Source organism: Sceloporus occidentalis, unplaced genomic scaffold, assembly GCF_023333645.1.
Source record: "Sceloporus occidentalis isolate IW3139 unplaced genomic scaffold, rSceOcc1.0.p SCAF_7, whole genome shotgun sequence".
Taxonomy (NCBI): Eukaryota; Metazoa; Chordata; class Lepidosauria; order Squamata; family Phrynosomatidae; genus Sceloporus; species Sceloporus occidentalis.
This window is the reverse complement of record NW_028316987.1, coordinates 87,710,848-87,732,124: the sequence shown is the minus strand read 5'-3', so window position 1 is coordinate 87,732,124 and position 21,277 is coordinate 87,710,848. Positions and strand designations below refer to the sequence as shown.

Genomic DNA, 21,277 nt, shown 5'->3' with positions numbered 1-21,277 from the left:
ATTGTGTTTTGCTTTGGGTCACAAAGCCGATCAATTTTGGCTTCTTTAAAGCAAGCCAATTTGCTCTTCATTAAATTTCAACCCTTTGCTGATGACGCATATTGACTGTAGCAGCAAAACCTACAGCCCCATCAGATCAATGCTTGTTTACGTTTTCCTCCATGTCTTTTCTTCTTTTTAAGATGATACGAGGTGCATGGTCTGAACATTTTGAGGACAGTGAAATCTATGGGAGATGGTTTAATTATTTCACTCCTAACATGTATAGATCCAACTGCCATGGTGATAAATATGCTACTTGGTTGCTTCTGTGCTTCTAATATGCTTATTCTTATGCCCAGAACACAGAAAAATTACTTAGGGCAGGGTTACAGCTTCCAGAATTCTCCAACCATAGCACCTGGCTATTTTGGACTCATAGTCCAAAAAAGTAAATTCTCCAAGTTCTGCTTATATCTTGGAATTTGAATGTTTGGTATATTTTATATATTATCAGGCCCTGCTTCCATTTTGGGTGCAGTTTAATGATGTGTTGATATCTATACTCCCATTTCATTCTGACTGTCGCCTCTTTCTTCATTACAATGATACAGCAGTTTAATGCTACTTTAGCTGATGTGGCTTTTCCTCAGAACTGAAGAAATCTGTTAAAAGGGCTAAGAGGTCTTGAAAGAGATATCTCTCTCTATCTCAGAATTACAGCTCTCAGTTTTGTGGGAGGAGGGTTGAGAGCAAAACCAGACTGGTCTGTAGTGTGAATATTTCCTTAACCCTTCACTCAACAAGATGAATCCTGGACAGAAGTGCATGTTTACAACTAATTAATAAATATAGAATTTGAATAATTGCATTTACCAAAGTCTTTTCCAGGTATCTTTCATTTTATTTTATTTTCACCATGTACTGGCAGTAAAAGAGCTAGGTAAGATTAGAAATTGGACTTTGAGAGTGACAATTTAGGATTTATTTAAAGTGGACAGTTTAGGATTTATGCTTGTCGTTTCTGGTAGGAAAGAAATCTAATAATATGCCCAGCAGTATGGATGCTATGTATGTAATGATGTAAACTCAACCTCCAATTAAAATAAATGAGGTGCTGATAGAGAGAAAGGTCAAACCAACAGCCTGGAGCAAGTCCAGTGTCAGCTTAAGGGCATGAACTAAATGTGCAAAATGTATTTTCTCTTTTAATGCATAGCATGATATGAGAAGCTTAAAAGTAGAGATTGTAGAGTGCAAAATAGTGACAGGTGATGGGCATGCTATTTCATAGCTTGCAACTATCCTGATTTGGCAGAGATGGATGGATTGTCCACACAGGCTAAAAGAAATGGCCCTGCCATATTTTGAAACCTACCTGTTCAGAAGACTCACATGGCTGAAATGGGAGGAAAACAGTCCCAAGCACCACTCCAGTACTTAACACCAGAGCAAAAAAACATCCTAGTTTGCTTCTTTCCAAGCAGGAACATGCAAACCTATTGCACTAGTGTGCAGACTGCATGCCAGTGTGGAGCAGGTGCCCTGTGCCAGTCAAGCCACAAACACCATTGTGCACCATCAATTTTTTTTGTCACCCGCCTGGGAATCAATTGCACAAGCACATGAGTGGGCAGTTGCCCCATCAAACCATTTGCACACCCCATGGAGTAAATTGATAACAAATCCATTACGTTACCAACAATACAATGGATTTAATGAAAAATTAACATACTGGCCAGTCCATGGATCATGGAGGGACAGGGTTAAAAAGGTATATGTATTAGGTGCACCATGTTTGTACTATGCCAATGTATCACTGCATGCATTGATGTGCTGTACAGGCACTCAGTAACCTGTATGACTGAGCAGCTGGTCACACAGGGTGACCAATGTGCCGGTGGCTGGGTGGGACAGGGGGCGATTGGCAACTGCTGGTAGAGCATACACTTGCACACATGCATTTGCAAAAAACACGAAAAAATAATGGCGTGACATGGCTTGTTTTGGTGGGTCCTTCGTTGCAGAGGGAGAGATACAGTGCAGATTGCGCATCAGTTGTCAGGCCATTGTGGGGGCTAGCGGTACAGTCAGCCAGCTTTTCCTCTCTCGCTGCTCACAGCCAGCTTCAACCAATCGTCTGTCATCACCCCTTTCAGCTGCTTTAAAAATGTCTCCATTCTCTCTTCTCTCACTTCCCCCCTTTGTCCTTCCATTTACTTCAGTTTCTGAACATCGAGTTTAAAATGAATAAGCAGTTTGCACTCAGTTAACTCCGCTGGGGGGAGGAGGAATGGAGGGGGCAAAGCCTTTCCCTTCTCTGTAGACTCAGGCAAAAGCAGACTGCTGTAGCCTTTCCTTGCTTGTTTGTTCTTTCTCATTTATAACTTTTATCATCTTGGCCACAAGTATTCTCGTTTCCATCTGTGAAATGTTGGAGGTTATGCCCCACACACAATTCAGTTGGCTTCATGTCTATAGGAAGATTTGAACTCAATTTCTTCAGCTTGAATCAAGCAATATAACCATTATACCATGGTTAGAGGAATTATATAGCATCATTCTTATGGCATACAAATCATATAATTAGGTGGCATAAAGTATTCCTTGTTCATTGGAAGACATTTTTAATATTTGCTTCTTGGGTTCAATATAAACCTTTTTTTTAAAAAAAGGAAAACTGAATATGATTCTGTATGTCTTTATACGTTGAATGCTTGTCAAATGAAACTTTAATATGAATGTGCACTAATTTTATCATTAATTTTTAATTTTTGATTTAAACATAGATAGACGCAGGTTTAAATCCTCACTGGATGATACTGGACTCCAAAGATATTTCTGTAAAATATTTTCACACCATAGATTTTGATTCAGGGTAGTGTGATTGATGGTTTCTTCATAAAATGCACACACACATAAAATGTCCACACAGATAATTAACTTTTAAACACCACCTTATTTATACCTTTCCTTATTGGCCCTCTAAGGATTTGTTACTTGATGGCAGTGAATAATGTGGATTTAGCTGTCTCTTAACACATAGGCAGGTACTTATTTTATTACAAAATAAGTAAGTTCAAAGGGAAGTCAGGCTGGCTCTTTCCCTTCTGAACTCTGTCAGGCAGCTAAACTTTCAGTTGGCCTGTTTTTTAAATTAGAGGTGACAGTTCTTGATGTTTTAATGATCTACTGTTTTAAATTAATTTTGAGGGAAGATTTTAGTCTGTTCCAAGCATTTTGATGCATGTATTTATGTTGCAAATGTTTTCATTCATAATACATAGCTTTAGGGGCTCTAATGAATTGAGAGGCAATCCACAAATGTTTGAAAGAAAGAAATGAAATGAAGTGGCTTGATTAAGGCCTGATTAAAAAAAAAAACCCAAGTCCTTCAAGGGAAAACTGCAATCTAAATTAGTAATTACTAGGAAATGTAGCTGGCATGGCTTGGTTTGATATTGTTGATGCTGTTTATGATTTGGATGAAATGAAATTTGGAGTGGTCACACCTACAGTCCTTAGAATTTGTTTCATACCACGTTCCATACAAAATGGACTCCAAATAGTAATTTTAAGGAGACAGACTTTCAGTCTGAAACATTCATGAACATTTTCAGGATGTCAGCCTACATGTAAATATCAAGTGTAGTTAAAATCACGTCACGGAATCTGAAAGTGTTGGAGAGGTACCTGTGGCAGTTGATAGACTGGATCCATGTTCATACAGCAGTATTCATTGTGGTCCTAATATATCATATCTGGCAACTTTGTGATTAAACAAATGGATTTGTTCAGCATGATAGACAATCAGAGAAACATTGGGGCGCACAGCCTTGGAGAGTGGTGGAGTCTCCATCTTTGGGGATTTTCCAACCTGGATGGATGTGTGTTCCTGCATGGCAGAATGACATTGCACTGGATGGCCCCTGTGGGCTCTTCCAACCCTATGATTCTGTTATGTTAATTTATAGTATAGTATAATATTAACTCTGGAATAAAGACCATGGTTTCATATAGAATTGTGCAAACTCTTAAATAAAGTTCAAAAATAAATGTTTCAGTCCACAGGCAGTTGTTATGTATTTTAAATGAGAATTGCTATTTCTCAATGCTTCCAGGAGCTGCAATTCACCTATTGCTAATGAACAATTATTATTTTTCCTAGGGGAGAGTGTAGGGGAGCACAAAAATTGGGTGTAGAGCTTCAGGAGTGTTGTTACCACCTGACAGTCCAATTTGTTTGTTTATTGAATTTATAACCTGACTTTCTCCTATGATGCTATTCATTTTGACTACTCGGGCTGGAGGTAACTCTCTAAAGTCTTTAGGAGGTGTTTCTCTGGTTTGTTTAAATGGGATGCCAGGGACTGAACTGAAGGCTGTTTCTTTGCAAAATACATCCTCCGCCTCTGAGCTGTTGTCTCATCAATGACAAAACCTCTTTGGAGGTTTTTAAACTGAGGCTGGATAACCTAGACTAGATAAGGACTTTAGTGTTTTTCATGTCATTAGAACATGTAACTTCACTCTGGATTTTAGCCAAATCTTTAGGGAGCTATACAAGGTGTTGAATCTATTTGGGGGATGGCATTCATCACCTTGGATAGCTCTTTTTAAAGTCTGGACTATAACCCAGAGTGGATTTACTGCCCTACTGACATGGAAAATCAGATGCCAAAGGCTTCCATTGGCCAATTTTCCTTATCCACACTATATAAGTTAGCGTTTTTGATAAGTATTTACATGGTTGTTTTGTTCTTTGCTCCTCTTTCAGATACAGAATTCATTTACAGAAACAGAAATGGCTCAGTGATAGTGCACAACGTTGAAACAAATGACTCAACTGTGTTAATAGAGAACAAAATCATTGTAAGTACCTTTTTTAAAAAATAAAAATTGAGAGTATAATTTCACAGTTGTTTTGGCTCTTGAACCATAAAGAAGGTTGCTTTAAAGTACTCCTTGTGCCTGAAGAAGTGGAAATATAGTTTTAAAAGAACATCCTAGCCTAAATTATAGTAGATGATGCTAAAAACAGACCTTTCAATTGGTCTGGAGTTCTGGTTCCATAGTATGCCTGGTCATAATAAGGAGAGGGCAGCCAGGATTTTCTGGCGCTTGGAAAAGTATTCATGCTTACTGTAGGATTTTTGAAGTTGTAGAATTAAAAATAGAAAGTTTTCCAAGCTCTGATTTAAAATCTCTGATTTAAAATTTTATGCCCAGGTTAGTTTATAACATGTTCTGCTACTGCTGATTTTTGTGAATAACCTGGTAGCTGGAAAAGGACAGGAGAGACCCTCTGACGGCCACAAGAGTTTACTACATACCATGCAGCTGTGGACAAGACTGCATAGGGAACACCAAACACAGTGTTCAAACACGAATCAAGGAATATGAGAGACAGCCAGAAACATCAGCAGTAGCAGAACATGTTCTAAACCAACCTGGGCATAAAATGCTGTTTGAAAACACTAAAATTCTGACCACACCAACATCTATCAGGTCTGAATGCACAGGAAAGCCATTGAAATCCACAAACACCTAGACAACTTCAACAGGAAAGAAGAACCCCTTAAAGTAAACAAAGTTTGGCTACCAATCCTGAAAAACACCAAAATCAAGACCCAGAAAATGCAAATGAAAACCATCCAGGGTCAGGGGCTTTCCCAGCAGACAATAGATCATTAATTAAATGGATGCCCGGAGGTCTTGCCATTCAACAACAGACCAACACACAGATTGACATGTAAATCACTTCCTCTCAACCAAGGGTCACAGAGTATATATACCCCACTATCTTCCATGCCAGCATTTTCAGAAGATGCCAGTCACAGATGCTGATGAAACGTCAGGAATAGACTCTTCCAGAACATGGCCACATAGCCCAAAAACCCACAAAAAACTAGACATGTGTATGTTTAGGCTGGAGAAGACAACAGCATTATCATCTGTAGTGAGTTTTTTTCCTGCTGCTCCAGAGGACAGGATTCAATCCAGTGGATCCAAATTACAGAAAAACAGATTCAAGCTAAACATTAGGAAGAATATCCTGATGGTAAGACCATGGGACAAACTACCTTGGAAGGCGATGGCCTCTCTTTCCCTGAAGGTTTCTGTACAGAAGTTTGAGAGCTATCTCTCACTGGTGCTTTAGCTATGGGTTCCTGTTGGACTAGGTAGGGACCTTGTTCCGGCTCCTTCTGTGTTTTCAGCATTAGAGCAAGTCTGCCATATGCATCTGAAAATACATGTGCGGAAATGCCTTGTGATCATGTTGCTCAATTTTTGAATTTCAATGTTATGCATACCTATTAAGAAATATTTATTTGACTTATTGGTTTCTAGGTGTCCATAAAGGCTATTCGCTATGAAGTTTCACCAGACAGACAGTATGGACTTTTTGCATACGATATTGTGCCAGTAAGTAAACAGCCAACATAAGAGGCAAATAGTTAATCTTTTTCATTTGATGGAGTGGATATAGCTTTACTCATCATTCTATGCACATATTCCTATATACAGGACAAACATTGATGCTTAAGAATGGAGACCTTATTTAGACTAAATGTTAAATAATAACCCCATGACCGCTTTGACTTTTACGAGGAACACTGCATAAAGAGAGGAAGTACTTGCAACAAAGATGGCATGAGGTGCTAAATAAAATGAGGAAAAGTGCAATAACAGGAGAGAAGATGCACGGTATCCAGACCCTGAAACTATAGTCCAAAAAACTAAAGTCTTGCTACTTCTGTCTTGGTTCTGGCACCCTCCATTCTGGAATATTTTTAATTTAAAAATATGCTGTTCCCTAAAGTCTAGAAAGCCCATATTTTTTTTCCAGCAAGATAACACAAATCAGCATATGTTTTAGTGTGTCACACAGATTTAGCTGCTGGCTGTAATAGACTCTAGAGATTATTATGTCCCAGCCATACCAAGAAATCCAAGAAAGTTGGCAGTGGAAATAGATACATTATCACCGTCTGTTCCAGCATCAGGGACAAATACAGTAGACATTGGAGGAAAAAGTTGGTGCTCCTAAGAGAGAGCATATGCCATCACTGTCTGTTTTACTGCCAGCATTTATATACTGTATTGAAATGAAATCCATATTTTCCCAGGTGGCTCACACTGCCACCTAGCAGATGCCAAGGATATATACAAAAGCTCTGTAGACATAGAGGCTGTGCAGTTTTATTGGTGTGTCTTTGCTATGATTTCTAGACTTCTTCTCTGTATAATTTTGTATAAACTTCATAGTAATCCTCTTTCCTCAGTCATCCTATATATTTTCACTGAAAGTGAATGTTATTGTCTTTTGATCCTGAAAGAACACATTAATTATAATATTTCCATCCCTACTGCTAGAATTAAGGATGGATTCTTGACATTTATTACTATTAGATACAGATCTTTAATTTAAGAAATTAAAGTAGAAGGACTGAATCAAGTCTTCTTAGGGTCAGTGTGTACAGAATTTCAAATGTTTTCAAAAATATAAATTTAGATTAAGTCATGCTTTGGAATACTTGGTAAATACTTTGACAGTGAGGTAAAGCACTATTCCAGTGGTCAGAAGGAGGGCCCTGAAAAGTTATTTCTGGGGATTAGAAAACTCAGTTTCTCAGCTAGCATGGCCATGGCAACTGCAGAATTCTGGAAGCTTTGGTCCAAGCCCTGATCAGAGGTAGGATTTATTTCCTTTCATTAGGTCATTGTTCATCTCCTATTATCACAAAGGTCAAATAAATTAAGCAAGTATATGCATAAACTATTAAATCAATGTAAACCAGAGAGACTGCAGAATTTCAGAGAGACAAAGACAGTTTCAACTTAGCTTGGTGCAGAATTTTCTGTTTCTGTCGCTCTCTTTCTTCCGCTTAGGACTTTATCATATGAGGTTAGAAAAGTAGGATTTTGGCAAGTTAAAAGCATCTTTGGCTGGTATTTATTGCACAATGCCATGGCTCTCCTGCTGTTGCCTTGCATTCCATTTGTTATTGTGGTGCACCTTTTCATTGATGGGCAAAACCCATCAATAGGCTTTCAATCTTGCTGCTGCCTCTATGTGATAGGTCCTTTCCATTAGAGTTCTACTTCTCAGGCACTCACTTGGTGTGAATGGACATCATTCTGCTCCTCTTCCCCTCTCCCTCACAGCAATTGTGGCCATCAACTGCTTTCTGAAGGCAGCTCCTGTGTGCATATTCACACAGCACCTGGTTTTGTACAACTGAAGCTGTTCATTTTGTCATTAAAAAAGTGAAAATAACAAGGAGCCTTGTGGTGCCTTAAGAACCATTGTACATCTTAAGAATGATCGACAAGAGTAATTCGCAACACACACAGGCATGCATCCCTTCTTATTATAACTAAAAAAGGCTAGGTTGACAGTAGGCAGTGTGATGGCTTGGCTCTATTTGTGTGAAAGACAGAGAAATACCAGGCTTATGAAATGAAAGCTACCAGCATGGGGCTTTCAGCGGAGGGATACCATCATCTCAGTGGGTTACAGAAACCCAGGTGTAATTCTTCAATTTTGATGATAAGCATGACAGTGGGATGTTTGTTTCTGGGGCCATCCACCATGGAGTTAGGTCATTGCTGCCAAGTGCCCAATCTTCAGAATGAGCAAGGAGCAACCAGGAATTAATTTGGAAATTAAGAGGTACAGCAACCTATCCCTGTGACCCCCTGCTATGATTTGGAAGCCTTTCACCTCTTATCCCAAATAACTTACCATTTGGTCGTAAAGAAAGTCTACCCAATCAATATTTTTAGATGGTCATTATGTTTTACCACTTCTTATTGTGTTCCCTGTGTTTTATCGATTAATCAGTTAGTTGCTGGAAAAACTGGTTGGCTAAAAAAATGCTCCCTTTAATTAAACAAGAGTTTTCTGTGTTGGCTTCATTTAATTTTAATGCAACTGACTGTCATGCAAGCAATACCTGCTGAAATTCCCTCTTCTGCCCAGCCACTAAAGGGACAGAAGCCTTGTCCCTTATCTCATCTAGCAACCCTAGCAGGTGGAGTTTGTATGACAAGCAGTGCCTGCTGATATTCCCTCTTCTACACCAAACCTTAATGGTACAGCAGGCCTGTCCTGCTTGTCACCAAGCAGCTCTAACTGGAGTACACTGTCTCCCATCATTCTCTTCCTTAGTGTCTTCCCTGATCTTCTCCCCCATACTTTCCAACACTACTCTCTTATGAGGTTGCTTTCTTCTGGGACTAAATCTGTGGTCTTTCACATGTGGAAACTGAATACTGCAAGAGGACAGGAGTAGTTCTCTGTCATGGCACCCTGTTTGTAAAAAAGCCCTCCCTTGGGAAATGCTGTTTGTGCCCATGCTGTGGTCATTCTGCTGCCAGTCTTCAGGATTTAATTGACCACACTGACACACCCACACCCACACACCATTAAAATGTACATGAACATGATTTTAAAACTTTTAACCCATTGAATTGTTTAGTATAGCTTGAGTCTTCCTGTCCTTTGAATTTTGGAATTGGAATGCCTGAATTTGCACATACAAACATAATGAGGTCTCTTGGAGATGGGGTCTAAGTGTGAACACAAGATTCATTTATGTTTCACTTATGCACATAGCCTGAAGGTAATATCATATGATATTATAAATAATTTTGTGCATGAAAACAGGGCATGCCACTACATGCCATAAAACATGCCAGGATAAAAATCAACCAAATAGCAAGTACAAACTGTCATAGGACATGTTGCCTCCACTTGTATTTGTGTCAAATGCTTATAGCCACTGTTTTGTTTTGCACAAAACAAGTTTAAAACTTAATGAGCTTCAACCACCTTTTTCCCCGCAATACTAATTTTTTTTTGTAGCAAAAATAACAATTAAGAGTATAACACAACTTTATAAACCCAAACCTTTTATGAATGTAGGCAACAGTCCACAAAATCTTGTGCCAAGTAACACTCATTAGTGCTTAAGGCACCACAAGACTCCTTGTTTTTTTCACTTTTTTAAATGACAAAATGAACATCCTTAATTGTAGTATATTACTCTTACAAGAATCATCCAGCCAAAGCAATCTTCCTCTTTATTGCCCTTATTCAATCTCTTGTTTTGGCTGCAGACCTGGATTGGTATAGTAGGTGGTACAAATGTGTGAAGTTTTTATAATTTTACACAGTGGCATGTTGTGGAAAATTTCAGAGTATAGTCAATTCCTGCACTGTCCTGAATTGCTGGCAGCTCCTATTACAACCATGGATTCTTTGAGGACAACATTACCCAGTGTTTCTTGAACTAAGACTTCACTGTCTTGAAGGGCTTGCTATTGTATGCCTCCAGCACTTCTTGCCAAAGGACTCTCAAATGTTGATACAGAGGGAAGGTTTTGAGCCAACTTTTTTCTCTGACTTTTAATGTTTTTTTAATGTTATATAGATCAGAAACTGAATTTTAAACTAGATAGAGATAAAATAGATAAAGACCTTTTAATATTACATACCAATCATGTCATTAGGGTTGGTGTCACCCAGTGCAGTAAGTCATGGTGTCACCCCAATCCCTGATTGACCTCCTCTGACATCACACCATACAGAATCTTTAGTCATGTTTTTTGTACTGATTTTACTCATAAATCGTAATTCCCATATATCACTGAATGTAATGGAGACACTTGTGACATAAACAACTAGCGGAATTAAAATTATACCTTTAAATTACAATATGATATGCATACCCTAAATGTATTTAATTTGGTAATAGGTGATTTTTTTTTAAAAAAAATATTTTTTTAAAAAAATAAATTTTATTTTTTTAAAAAATTAAAAATTAAATTTTTAAAAATAAACTTGGGGCCACGCCATTCTTTTCCCACTGAGTCTGGCCACACTTGCACCATCTCTTCAGCATTTTAAAGGGATACAGACAAAAGCCACAGCCCATTTCTCCCCAAAGGCAGATGTTTGGCAACAGTGGTGTCACACACATCCTTAGAGTGTCACCTGGCACAGTCTGCACCTCCCACACACCGCTAGACATGATTGATTATTTATTTATTTATTTATTTATTTATTTATTTATTTATTTATTTAAATGTCTGTATGTCCTTTTTTCTGATTTAGCATTCTATTAGTGTTATTGTTAGATAGCTGATTAATAAATAAGTAAGAAATGCAAGGTTTCTTTCAGACTGCACGTAATCCACAGAGACTTCCAGGTCTGCTACTTACCTCATCACTTGTTTTGTGGCAAGTGCAGTGTAACTTTATATTGCTGGAAAACTGCAATAATTAATCGGTGCTTAATTGAAATTAGCCCAATTACTGGCTGGGAAGAATTGATTTGAGGGCTATATCTAAGACACCCTTTCTAACCGTTCAATTCTTTGCTTCTACTCAAAGCTAAGTTCCCCTGAACTTACTTCAAAACAACTGTAAAAGCATCAGATCCTGGTTTAACTAAATCCACAGGGGAGATCTTGTAAAAGTTACTTTTGAGGGCTACAGCTCTGTGAATATTCTGCTGGCCATGCTGCCTGGGGGATTTGAGTAACTGTATTAATAAAAACCAGTTTCTCCAAGGTCTGCTTAATAGTGTCATATCTTTTGTATAAGTCTTTTGAAGCTGAGAACAACTTCACAAAATTAAGTATGGAAAAATTAAGAAAAAATATTCTGGTGAATATATTAGTCCTGAAAGTGTTGTTTGTTTGTTTAAATATTTATGTCCTTCCCTTTATCGAAATATCTCAGGCCAGCTTACAATAAAATCAATTTAAAACAATAAATAACTACAGAAGTTCAAAAGGACTAAAGATATAATTAGAGAGTTTCTCAATTAAAAACAGACAATTTAAAACCAGATAAAATAATCTTGAACAATTTAACCATAAAACATGTGCAGTCTGGCTAAAATCAGTTTGACCCTAAAGCTTTAATAAAAAGCCATGTTTCAGCTTGGCACAAAAATGACTCAGATGTTGGTGCCACTTGGGCCTTCACTGGGAGGGAATTCCATAACCAAGGTGCCACCACAGAAATGTCTCTCCCCCATGTCTTCCCACAATGTAGATCAATAGATTTCACTTCTCGTATATAAGTCAGTTTGCATGAACATACAGACCAAACAAAATTTTCCAGCGTCCCTTACCTTTTGATTTAGAAAAAATGATTATTTAATGGGGGCAGAAGCTAAAAGGTATAGCTAATGGGAACTGCATGTGTTCACTATTTGTCCGTAATTATTAGCTTCTTTGTATTCCACTAGTTTTCAGACCATAAAAGTTAGAAATGTGTATCTGTCCTTCAGCATGATCACTTACATATTTAGTTCTGATATGAGGAAACTCAGCCTTGAAAAAGAAAACAATCTTTTTTTATTAACTGCTTTGCTTGAGCTATGTATAGAGAAAGTTTGCCCAATACATTTCAGGGTGTAGTAATTATATGCTGTGTCTTTCTGTTTCCCTGAAAGGCTGTCCTGCTCCCAGCCCTCAACATGTTTCCATTTGTCTGTTCAGCAATTATATGAAAATTTACCAGCCCTGCAGGGGAGCTCTCACATTTACTTGAAGAGTTAAGACTATCACATTATAAAATATTAGATTGCTTCTGTGTATATTGAATATTTTCAAGATCTGTGATTTCATCTACCAGCCAGGAAGGGAGGCTCACACATATACTTGGAGAGTAAGCTCATTCCATTATAAAATATGCAATTGCTTCTCAGTATATATTGAATATTTTGAAGAACCATGATTTCCACCTCCCAGCTCTAGAGGGGTTTCTGTGTATGCCTTGAATGCACAGCTGTGTTTCAAAGAAGCACAATTAGCCATAGCAATAGCAATGGCAAGTGCTTTTCTATACCGCTTCCCCCCCCCCTCTGGCTTTGGTTCGCGAACAAAGATTCAGGAAGGAATCATCCCGCGCTTTGTACAAGCGCATTGGTGACTAAAAAGGCCAATTCGGGATAAACAGGTCCGGTTGCAGAAAGCACAGCAGAAAGTCTCCTTGGGTGATGTTTCCAGGTTGCGGTTCTTTCTGCGTTGTCGTTTCTCTTCGAGGCTCGTTCGGCGTGAGCTTTCGAAGAAGGCTGCAGCATCATGGATAGTGCGTCTCCATGCCTCCCAATGCGAGGCCAGGGAGGACCATTGTTGGTGATCTATCTGGCCAGGCCTGAGATGTTGTGTCAGGGAGTCCTTGTATCTCTTCTTTGGGGCGCCCCTCTTATGCTGACCCATGGTGAGTTCACTGTAGAATACTATTTTGGGGAGGCGATGGTCCTTCATCCTAGAAACGTGTCCTGCCCAGCGCAGCTGCGTCCTCAATAGCATGGCCTCAATGCTGGTGATCCCTGCTTGCTCGAGGACAGCAACATTTGTCACATAGTCAGTCCAGTGTATATTTAGAATTGTGCATAAACAGCGTTCAAGGAGTCGTAGGTTTTGGCGATAGGTGACCCATGTTTCAGACCCATGGAGGAGAATAGACAGTACAATGGCTCTATACACACTGATTTTTGTGCTTCGCCTCAAGTGTTTGTTATTCCAGACTCTTTTGTGAAGCCTTCCGAATGCGCTATATGCCTTTGCCAGTCTGTGATCAATCTCTTTATCAATCTTGGCATCTGAGGAGTTGATGCTTTCCAGGTAGGTGAACTGCTGGACGGACTTAAGCACAGATGTGCCTACGGTGATGTGGGGATGGTAGTGTTCTTCCTGTGGTGCCGGCTGGTAGAGAATTTCCATTTTCTTCAGACTGACTTCCAGCCCAAAGAGCTCTGCAGCTGTTGCAAAACAAGATGTGAGGCGCTGCAGAGCTGCTTCCATATGGGCAACGAGGGCAGCATCATCAGCAAAAAGCAGCTCATGGACTAGATTAGAGTCTTAGTGCGGGCCCTCAGGCGGCTTAAGTTAAACTGGCTACCATCAGTACGGTAGCGTATATAAATGCCGTCGTCTTCTTTGAGATCTGCTGTAGCCCTTTGGAGCATCTTGCTGAAGAAGATTGTAAATAAAGTTGGAGCAAGAACACAACCTTGTTTTACACCATTAGTTATTAGAAAGGGCTCCGAGAGAGCATCGCCATATCTGACTTGACCTTGCTGGCCTTCATGTAGCAGGATGATCATTTGGAGGAATTTGAGGGGGGGCATCCTAGTCGTTCCAGGATCTGCCACAGACCTTTTCTACTCACAGTGTCGAAGGCTTTGGTGAGGTCGACAAATGTTACATTGGCCTGTTACAGACTGCCAAAATAAAGCTGCTTTGGGTCTCTTTGGAGGTATGCTGTTTAAATGATGCTTGCATCCTAAGAATCCGGAAGCTGCACCAAAGCTGCACTCCAGTGCTTAGGAATGGCGTGTGGCTTTGGCGCGATGTCTGGACTTTTAGGACCCATGCATCATTTAAACAGCATACCTCCAAAGAGACCTGAAGCAGCTTTATTTTGGCAGTCTGTAACAGGCCATAGAGTCCTTTGTTCTGCTCTCTACATTTCTCTTGCAGTTGTCTGAGGGCAAATACCATGTCTGTAGTGCTCCTATTAGCTCTGAAGCCACATTGGCTTTCGGGAAGAAGTTCTTCTGCAATGGCAGGAACTAATCTGTTCAGCGGTATCCTTGCGAGGATTTTTCCAGCAATGGAGAGCAGTGTTATACCTCGGTAGTTCAAGCAATCCAATTTTGCTCCTTTTTTCTTGTACAGGGTGATGATGATTGCATCTCGGAGATCTGATGGCAGTTCGCCTTTTTCCCAGCAACTCACAAGGAGTTTGTGGAGTTTAGCATGGAGTGCATGACCTCTATGTTTCCAAGCTTCAGGTGGAATTCCATCAATCCCGGCAGCCTTGCCATTTTTCATCTGCTGTATGGCCTTAATGGTTTCTTCCAAAGTAGGAGCTATGTCCAATTCTTTTTTCATCGGTTGTTATGTCATCTGTTGAATAGCTGAATCTTGGACTACTCGGTTGGCAGTAAAGAGGCTTTGGAAGTGTTCAGCCCATCGGTCCAGAATGGAAGCTTTATCTGTGATTAGTGTTTGACCATCTGAACTGTATAGGGAGCTTTGGGTCTGATATGTAGGTCCAAACACTGCTTTAAGAGCTTCATAAAATCCTCTGGAATCACCCAGATCTGCACAACGTTGTGTCTTTTCTGCTAAATTGATCCACCACTTGTTCTGAATGTCTCTGAGTTTTTGTTGGAGTTGACTACATGCGAGGCGAAAGGCTGCTTTTCTTACATGGCAGGGTGGCTGGGCGAGGTGTGCCTGGTGAGCAGTTCTCTTCTTTGCCAACAGCTCCTGGATCTCTTGGTTGTTTTCATCAAACCAGTCTTGGTTTTTCTTGAGGGAGAACCCTAAGGATTCTTCCGCAGACTGCAGGATGCTGTTTTTGATATGTTGCCAAAGCGCTGTAGGAGAAGGGTCTATAGGGTGGTCTTCAAGTTTTGTTTGCAAATTTGCCTGAAAGTTGTCTCTCATGGCATCTTGTTGAAGATTGTTGACTTAGAGTCTCCTCTTTAGAATGCCACCCCTCTTACGTTTAAACTTAAAATGAAGATTTAGTTTACATCTTATGAGGCGATGATCTGTTTGACATTCTGCACTGGGCATCACTCGGGTATGACGGACATCGCGAATATTTCTCTGGCGCACTAGGATGTAGTCAATGAGGTGCCAGTGTTTGGATCTGGGGTGCATCCAGGTTGTCTTCAGGCTGTCTTTCTGCTGAAAGATGGTGTTTGTAATAGTCAGCTGCTATTCTGCACAAAATTCTAGCAGGAGACGTCCGTTATCGTTACAGTTTCCAACACCACGCTTGCCTAAAACACCTTTCCAGGCTTCGAAGTTCTTTCCTACTCTGGCATTGAAGTCACCTAGGATAATGATTTTGTCTTCTGCAGGGACTTTTTGTATAAGGTGGTGTAGGTCTGAGTAGAATTTGTCTTTCTCCGCAGGGTCGGCTTGCATAGTTGGGGCATATATACTGAAGAGAACAACATGTGGGAGGCGTAAGGAGATAATGCGATCAGAGTGTCCTGTTGGCAAGGTTTCGAGTTTGGAGGCGATGGAGTTTTTGATCATGAAGCCTATACCTGAAAGATGTTTTTCAGTTTTGGGTTTGCCAGACCAATAGAGTGTGTAGCCGGCACCGTGTTCTTTAAGGCTGCCTTCCTCGTGGAGATGAACTTCACTAAGAGCAGCAATGTCGATGTTAAGTCATGACAATTCATGGGCTATTAGAGCAGAACGATGCTCAGGACGTCCACTGTCTGCAGAATCTTGCATGGTTCTGATGTTCCAGCATGCAAGCATTAGTCTGTTTGCACCATTGGAGGCTGGTGTGTGTCTTTGTCTTTTTGTCTTTGTTTGACCGCATCAGAAGATTCCCGTTGGCCGCGGCTAGCCAACCGGGTTGTTGGGGATGAGCTTTCTTTAGGCCACCTTTTCTAGGCTCTTCTCCATATGGAGCAAGCAGTGCTCTCCTTAAAAAAGGCTGCTTGGTCATTCAGGATGCTGCCAAACAAGACTATCATCCCCGGTGAATCTCGAGCGACCGAAGTCCTGAACCATCTGCATGCAGGGTTGGGTCTGCGGCTTCCAGTGCATCTTTACACCTGCCGTTTTGTCCCTCACCTATCGCTACAGGGCTTTTTCAGAGATTGGATGTGTCCTTCGAGCCTGTGCAATGGATTTTTCTGGTGGAGCGCAGCGTGAACAGAACTGGCCTCACCTTTTAAACCAGAAGTTCGTCTGCTGAGGCCTTGACAAGCATGGACAGTGGCAGCGACGTCCTTGGGTTGTAGGTTTGATTAGAGTTTCCTTCTCTGAGATGGTTGACCTTGCAGGGTTAGACGAGCACCATCTGCCCGGGTTTGGGATTAGAGTTTTCCTTCTCCTAGGATGGTTGCCATAAGGCTAGAGAGCACATCCTGCCCTTTGGCGCTCTTGGTCAGACCCTTTGGTTGTGACCTGTCTGGCATGGGAGGCCCTGCCGGTGGCTATTATACCACCGCCAGCATAGCTCACAGCTTCATTAGGGTACGCAAGCCTCTCCCCCACGACAAGGGTACCGCTTACTAATGTACTAAATGGTTTACAAAATGTAAGCTAATTGCCCCCAACAAGTTGGGTACTCATTTTAGTGACCTATGGAAAGATGCCAGGCTGATCCACCTGGAACCCTATTGAACTTAAAATCTTGTGCTTTCTGAGTGGCTGCAGTTCAGGCATTTAACCACTGCGCCACCAGGGCTCCTCTAATTAGCCAGGATGGACATGAATCTAATGGAAAAAAGGTTGGCCACATTTTCCCAAGCATCTTCTCTGTGTCATCACATTAAACTAAATGAAATCCATCCATCCAGACAAATCAAACTGAGGTTGCCTCAGTTACTTTTCTAGACTCTACCTTCAATGTGTAGAACAGATCGAAACAATTTTTCCACAAAATATTTTGTAGGTCCATTGCAGCGGGTTTCCTCCTTAGCAATGTGAGATCTCAAATGTAAAAATCCTTTAATTATGAGAAACAGATGTGTTAGGCAGGATTGTGCGAATGCTGCCCTTATTGCCATGCAGTAGGCTTCCAAATGGATTCAAACCACATTTTATCAGATTCATCCTGAGTTATTTCTCCACTGTCACTCTGGACCTGCTTCATTGTCCTGAGCTGCTGAGAAGACCATAAATCCCATGATCTACCCCCAAGTAAAAGATGATCAGGAATGATTGTGTCAGTTGCTCAGGTCACTTCACAATTCCACTTATCAACCAGAGTGACACAAGAAATGCCAGCAGTACCAGCTGGAAAATCCCCTAGAGAGAGCATTCAGAAATGCTTCTTCTGAGGGTGGAACTATTCTGATCACTGACCTAGCATTAACCAGCATCAGGTGTTTTTTTTTTTTTTTTAAATCTCCTAGAGTTCCACTAGCTCATCCAGAAATGAACTGGTTGGATGGTGAACCAAGCTGAGAAACAGCCATGCTTCCTCCGCCAGCTTCTCCTGCCTCCACCTCCATGTCTCCCTCTGCCCATTACAACTGGTCTCAGATAGTAATTCCTCAAGGCTGATATTTTGGGGCCTCTCTTCCTGCACAGGTTCCAATGGGGATCCATCAATGAGACAGGTCTCTATTGCATGCTAAGAGCTACAGGAGAAGAGCTCTTTAACAAGGACATGGACCTGTACACTGCCCAGCAAAACTTACAGTACCTGCAAGGGATGGGAGAGATGACACTACAGGCTGTACTCCCAATCACAGTCTCTCTCCTCTAGGAGAATAGGCAGGGGACTGTCACTTCTGTTTGCCATTTTGAGAGGGACTCTGAAGACGAACAGAGGTATTTTGGCATGCTGGCAAGAGTCCACCTCCCAGAAAAGGACACCTGGGAGGAGAATTGGCCCCTGTCTGCTGTACAGTTGTCTACCCCAGCCTAGTAGGGTCAGGGGATGCAAAAATACCAAGAGGAAGAGCAAAACAAGGAGTGCAGAGCTGTATTAATGGAGTAATTGTGTTATCTTGAAGTGCTTCTCCCAGTAATAAAATACACAAATCTCTACATTTCAGTACTACTGAACCAAATCTCCTAAACCCCTTCCCCATTTTAAAGGAGGGATTTGTTCCTCTGTGATAAGAGGCAAATTTTGTTCCTTTTGGGGGTGGGAAACAGTGAAATTTCATCAGGCAGTTCAGTCTGGGGATGGTTTGAAAATGTCAAGCCCTGCCTCCACTCTTGCTTTTTAACATGTGAAAAACAAAACTTCCAACCCTGCTGTTTTTTTTCTAATGGCCAAGGAGATTTTGTAAGGAATCTTGTGGTTGCTTATTCCTTTCACCTGCAGAGCACAAGACAAGGGGCTATTTTTCTAAGCATCAGGTAGCACCACAGGCTGTTCTTTTCTGTACATGACATTTGTGCAAAAGGAGTGAAAGACAGGAAGGAGGACTGCAGAAAGATGCACAGGAGGAGAGCTGCAAACCAGACATTTTGGCTGATTTCCTTTTCTATGTGTAGTTTGATGAAGGTGGCAGCTGTTGGCTTTGCATGCATTTGTTCTCAAAGTAAACAAGAAAAAGCACAGGACAACTGACTTGCCATATTAACCTACTATTCCAGGTAGGTGCTTGCAAACTAGGCTCTTTTCTATACTTCCATGGGAGCTATCCAACAAAGATCTCTTCTCTTCCTCCTCCTTTTCCTCCTCCCCCATTTCTTTTTTCCTCTTTGTAAGTGCTTGCTGCTGCTGAGTGCATTCAAGTCATTTCCAACTTACTGTGACCCTAAGGCGAACCTATCATGAGTTGTTGTTTTTTTTCTTTTGGCAAGTTTCTTCAAAAGAGGTTTATCATTGCCATCCTTTGAAAGTGAGAGAGTGTGACTTGCCCAAGGACACCCAATGGGTTTACATGGCTGAGCCAGGATTTGAACCATGGCCTCCAGAGACCTAATCCAGTGCTCAAACCACTACACCACACTGGCTTCCACAATGCTTGCTTATATGTGTGCAAAAGAGGAGAACCGTCACAGTGAACTTGATGTACTATAAACATACAAGGGATGTTTTTGTCTGTGGTATGTGTTTTATTGCTGCTTTCCTTATTTATTCAAGGAAAAGCAAACTAGTATTTTTTTTAAAAAAGCACAAGCCCCATCACTCCATCTTTTTAGTCACTCTGTCACTGCCAATATTTCATTTCCGCAGGAGCTAACACAGTGCTGTGAGGGACAGGTGGCTAAGTGACAAAAGTGTGCATTTGTAATTGCTTGGCATATCCATCCTATGCTGGAGAAGACAGTAACAGTTGGCAGACTGGATGAAGGTCCTCATAGAGCTTGGTTTGAGTATGTTCAGTGCCTGCAGTTCAAATTGCCTCTGCAAAGACTTGAAAACATGGATTTCACTGCAAGCTAAACCCTCTTACAAGGGATGTTATTCCAAATATTGTCCCTTAGAGGCAGAAGGGTTGTACCTGTGCAGTTTTAGATGGAGTCTATTTTTGCTTATTGATTAAACATATATACCATCTTTCTGCAAAAGAGAGAGAGAGGGAGAGAGGGAGAGAAGAAAATAACAGCTAAGGAGTAACAACACTGATTTTTTGAAATTAAAATACAGTTAAAACAGATTAAAACACATCAGTTTTAGGAAAGGAAATAGCAGCACCTGATCTGTCCTATAGCCCCTTTAACAGCAACCCTGTTTAAATGCCAAATTCTGATGTGATAAAAGATCTTAGCCTGCTAGAGGAAGAACAAAAGCTGAGATGCTACATTGTACTTGTATAGAATAAATCTACACTCACAAAACTGTATGGTGGCTGCACTACCCCATCCGTCTGCTGAATACTGATATTATGCAGCCCATTGCATATCAGCTAAGATGCTTGCTGATTGTCCCATTTTGTAATAGGGAAAGCACAGTGGCTGTTTCTGTAATCCCACTAAATGAAGGGGTACATGGAAGGCATTGCCAAACAGTTACATGCCATCTGAAAATGTGCAACTGCATGTGAAGTGGTTGCCCTTCTGGAACTTTGTTCACACAACCATAAACTGAATACATCTGTTTGGACATTGCATATTCCACAAACAATTATAGCTACATGCATAAAAGTACTTGCTCAATGTATAACACCAAGTGGATTTCATTCAATAGCTTAGTTTCCCATGGGAAACAAAGGGACAGAGCTTAGGAACGGCAATTGAGAAAGCCATCTCTTTTGTCCACATCAAACATTCCTCCACAAGATGGGCCTCCAAGAAAATTTCTTGACAAGCTTGTACAGGTGAATGTAGCTTCTCAGATTACCTGGTCCAAAGCTATTTAGGGATTTATAGCATAACCAGCATGTTAAACTGGTTATGCTATAAACATGTTAAATTGGGACAGACTGATAGCCAATGAGGGAGATGTAGTAATGAAGTGCTTGTAACCCATCCTGGCTAACACTGGCTGCAATATTCTGGAGTAGCTGAAGTTTTCAGGCAGTTTTCAAATGCAACCCAACGTAGAGTGCATCACAGTATTGCAAAGGAGATGTGACTAAGCTATATGTTACTATGGCTAGAACCAACAAATGTGTGTGTGTGTGTGTGTGTGTGTTTGTGCAAGGGGGGCTGTGGCTTGCAAACCACCTGTGATCTCCAGGGGAATATTAGGGACCTGTCAGACCCCCCTAAACTGCCCTTTATCAATCATTAGTTGTTTACGAGCCTTGATCACATTTTCAAAAAACAAACAAATATTCATTGAATATCTGGAAGGAGATCTTACATCTTCTTTGCTCAT

The 21,277-nt window shown here is 40.8% G+C and overlaps 1 protein-coding gene across 5 annotated transcripts in view; it reads left to right on the top strand.

Annotated features, from left to right (window-relative positions):
- DPP6 (dipeptidyl peptidase like 6) overlaps positions 1-21,277 on the top strand; it is a 622,884-nt gene that overhangs the window by 441,517 nt on the left and 160,090 nt on the right. For all 5 annotated transcript variants that reach the window (XM_089533588.1, XM_089533589.1, XM_089533587.1 and 2 more), the window contains exons 4-5: positions 4,757-4,851; positions 6,331-6,405. In XM_089533588.1, the coding sequence (XP_089389714.1) occupies positions 4,757-4,851; positions 6,331-6,405 (170 nt within the window). The remainder of the gene's footprint in view (positions 1-4,756; positions 4,852-6,330; positions 6,406-21,277) is intronic.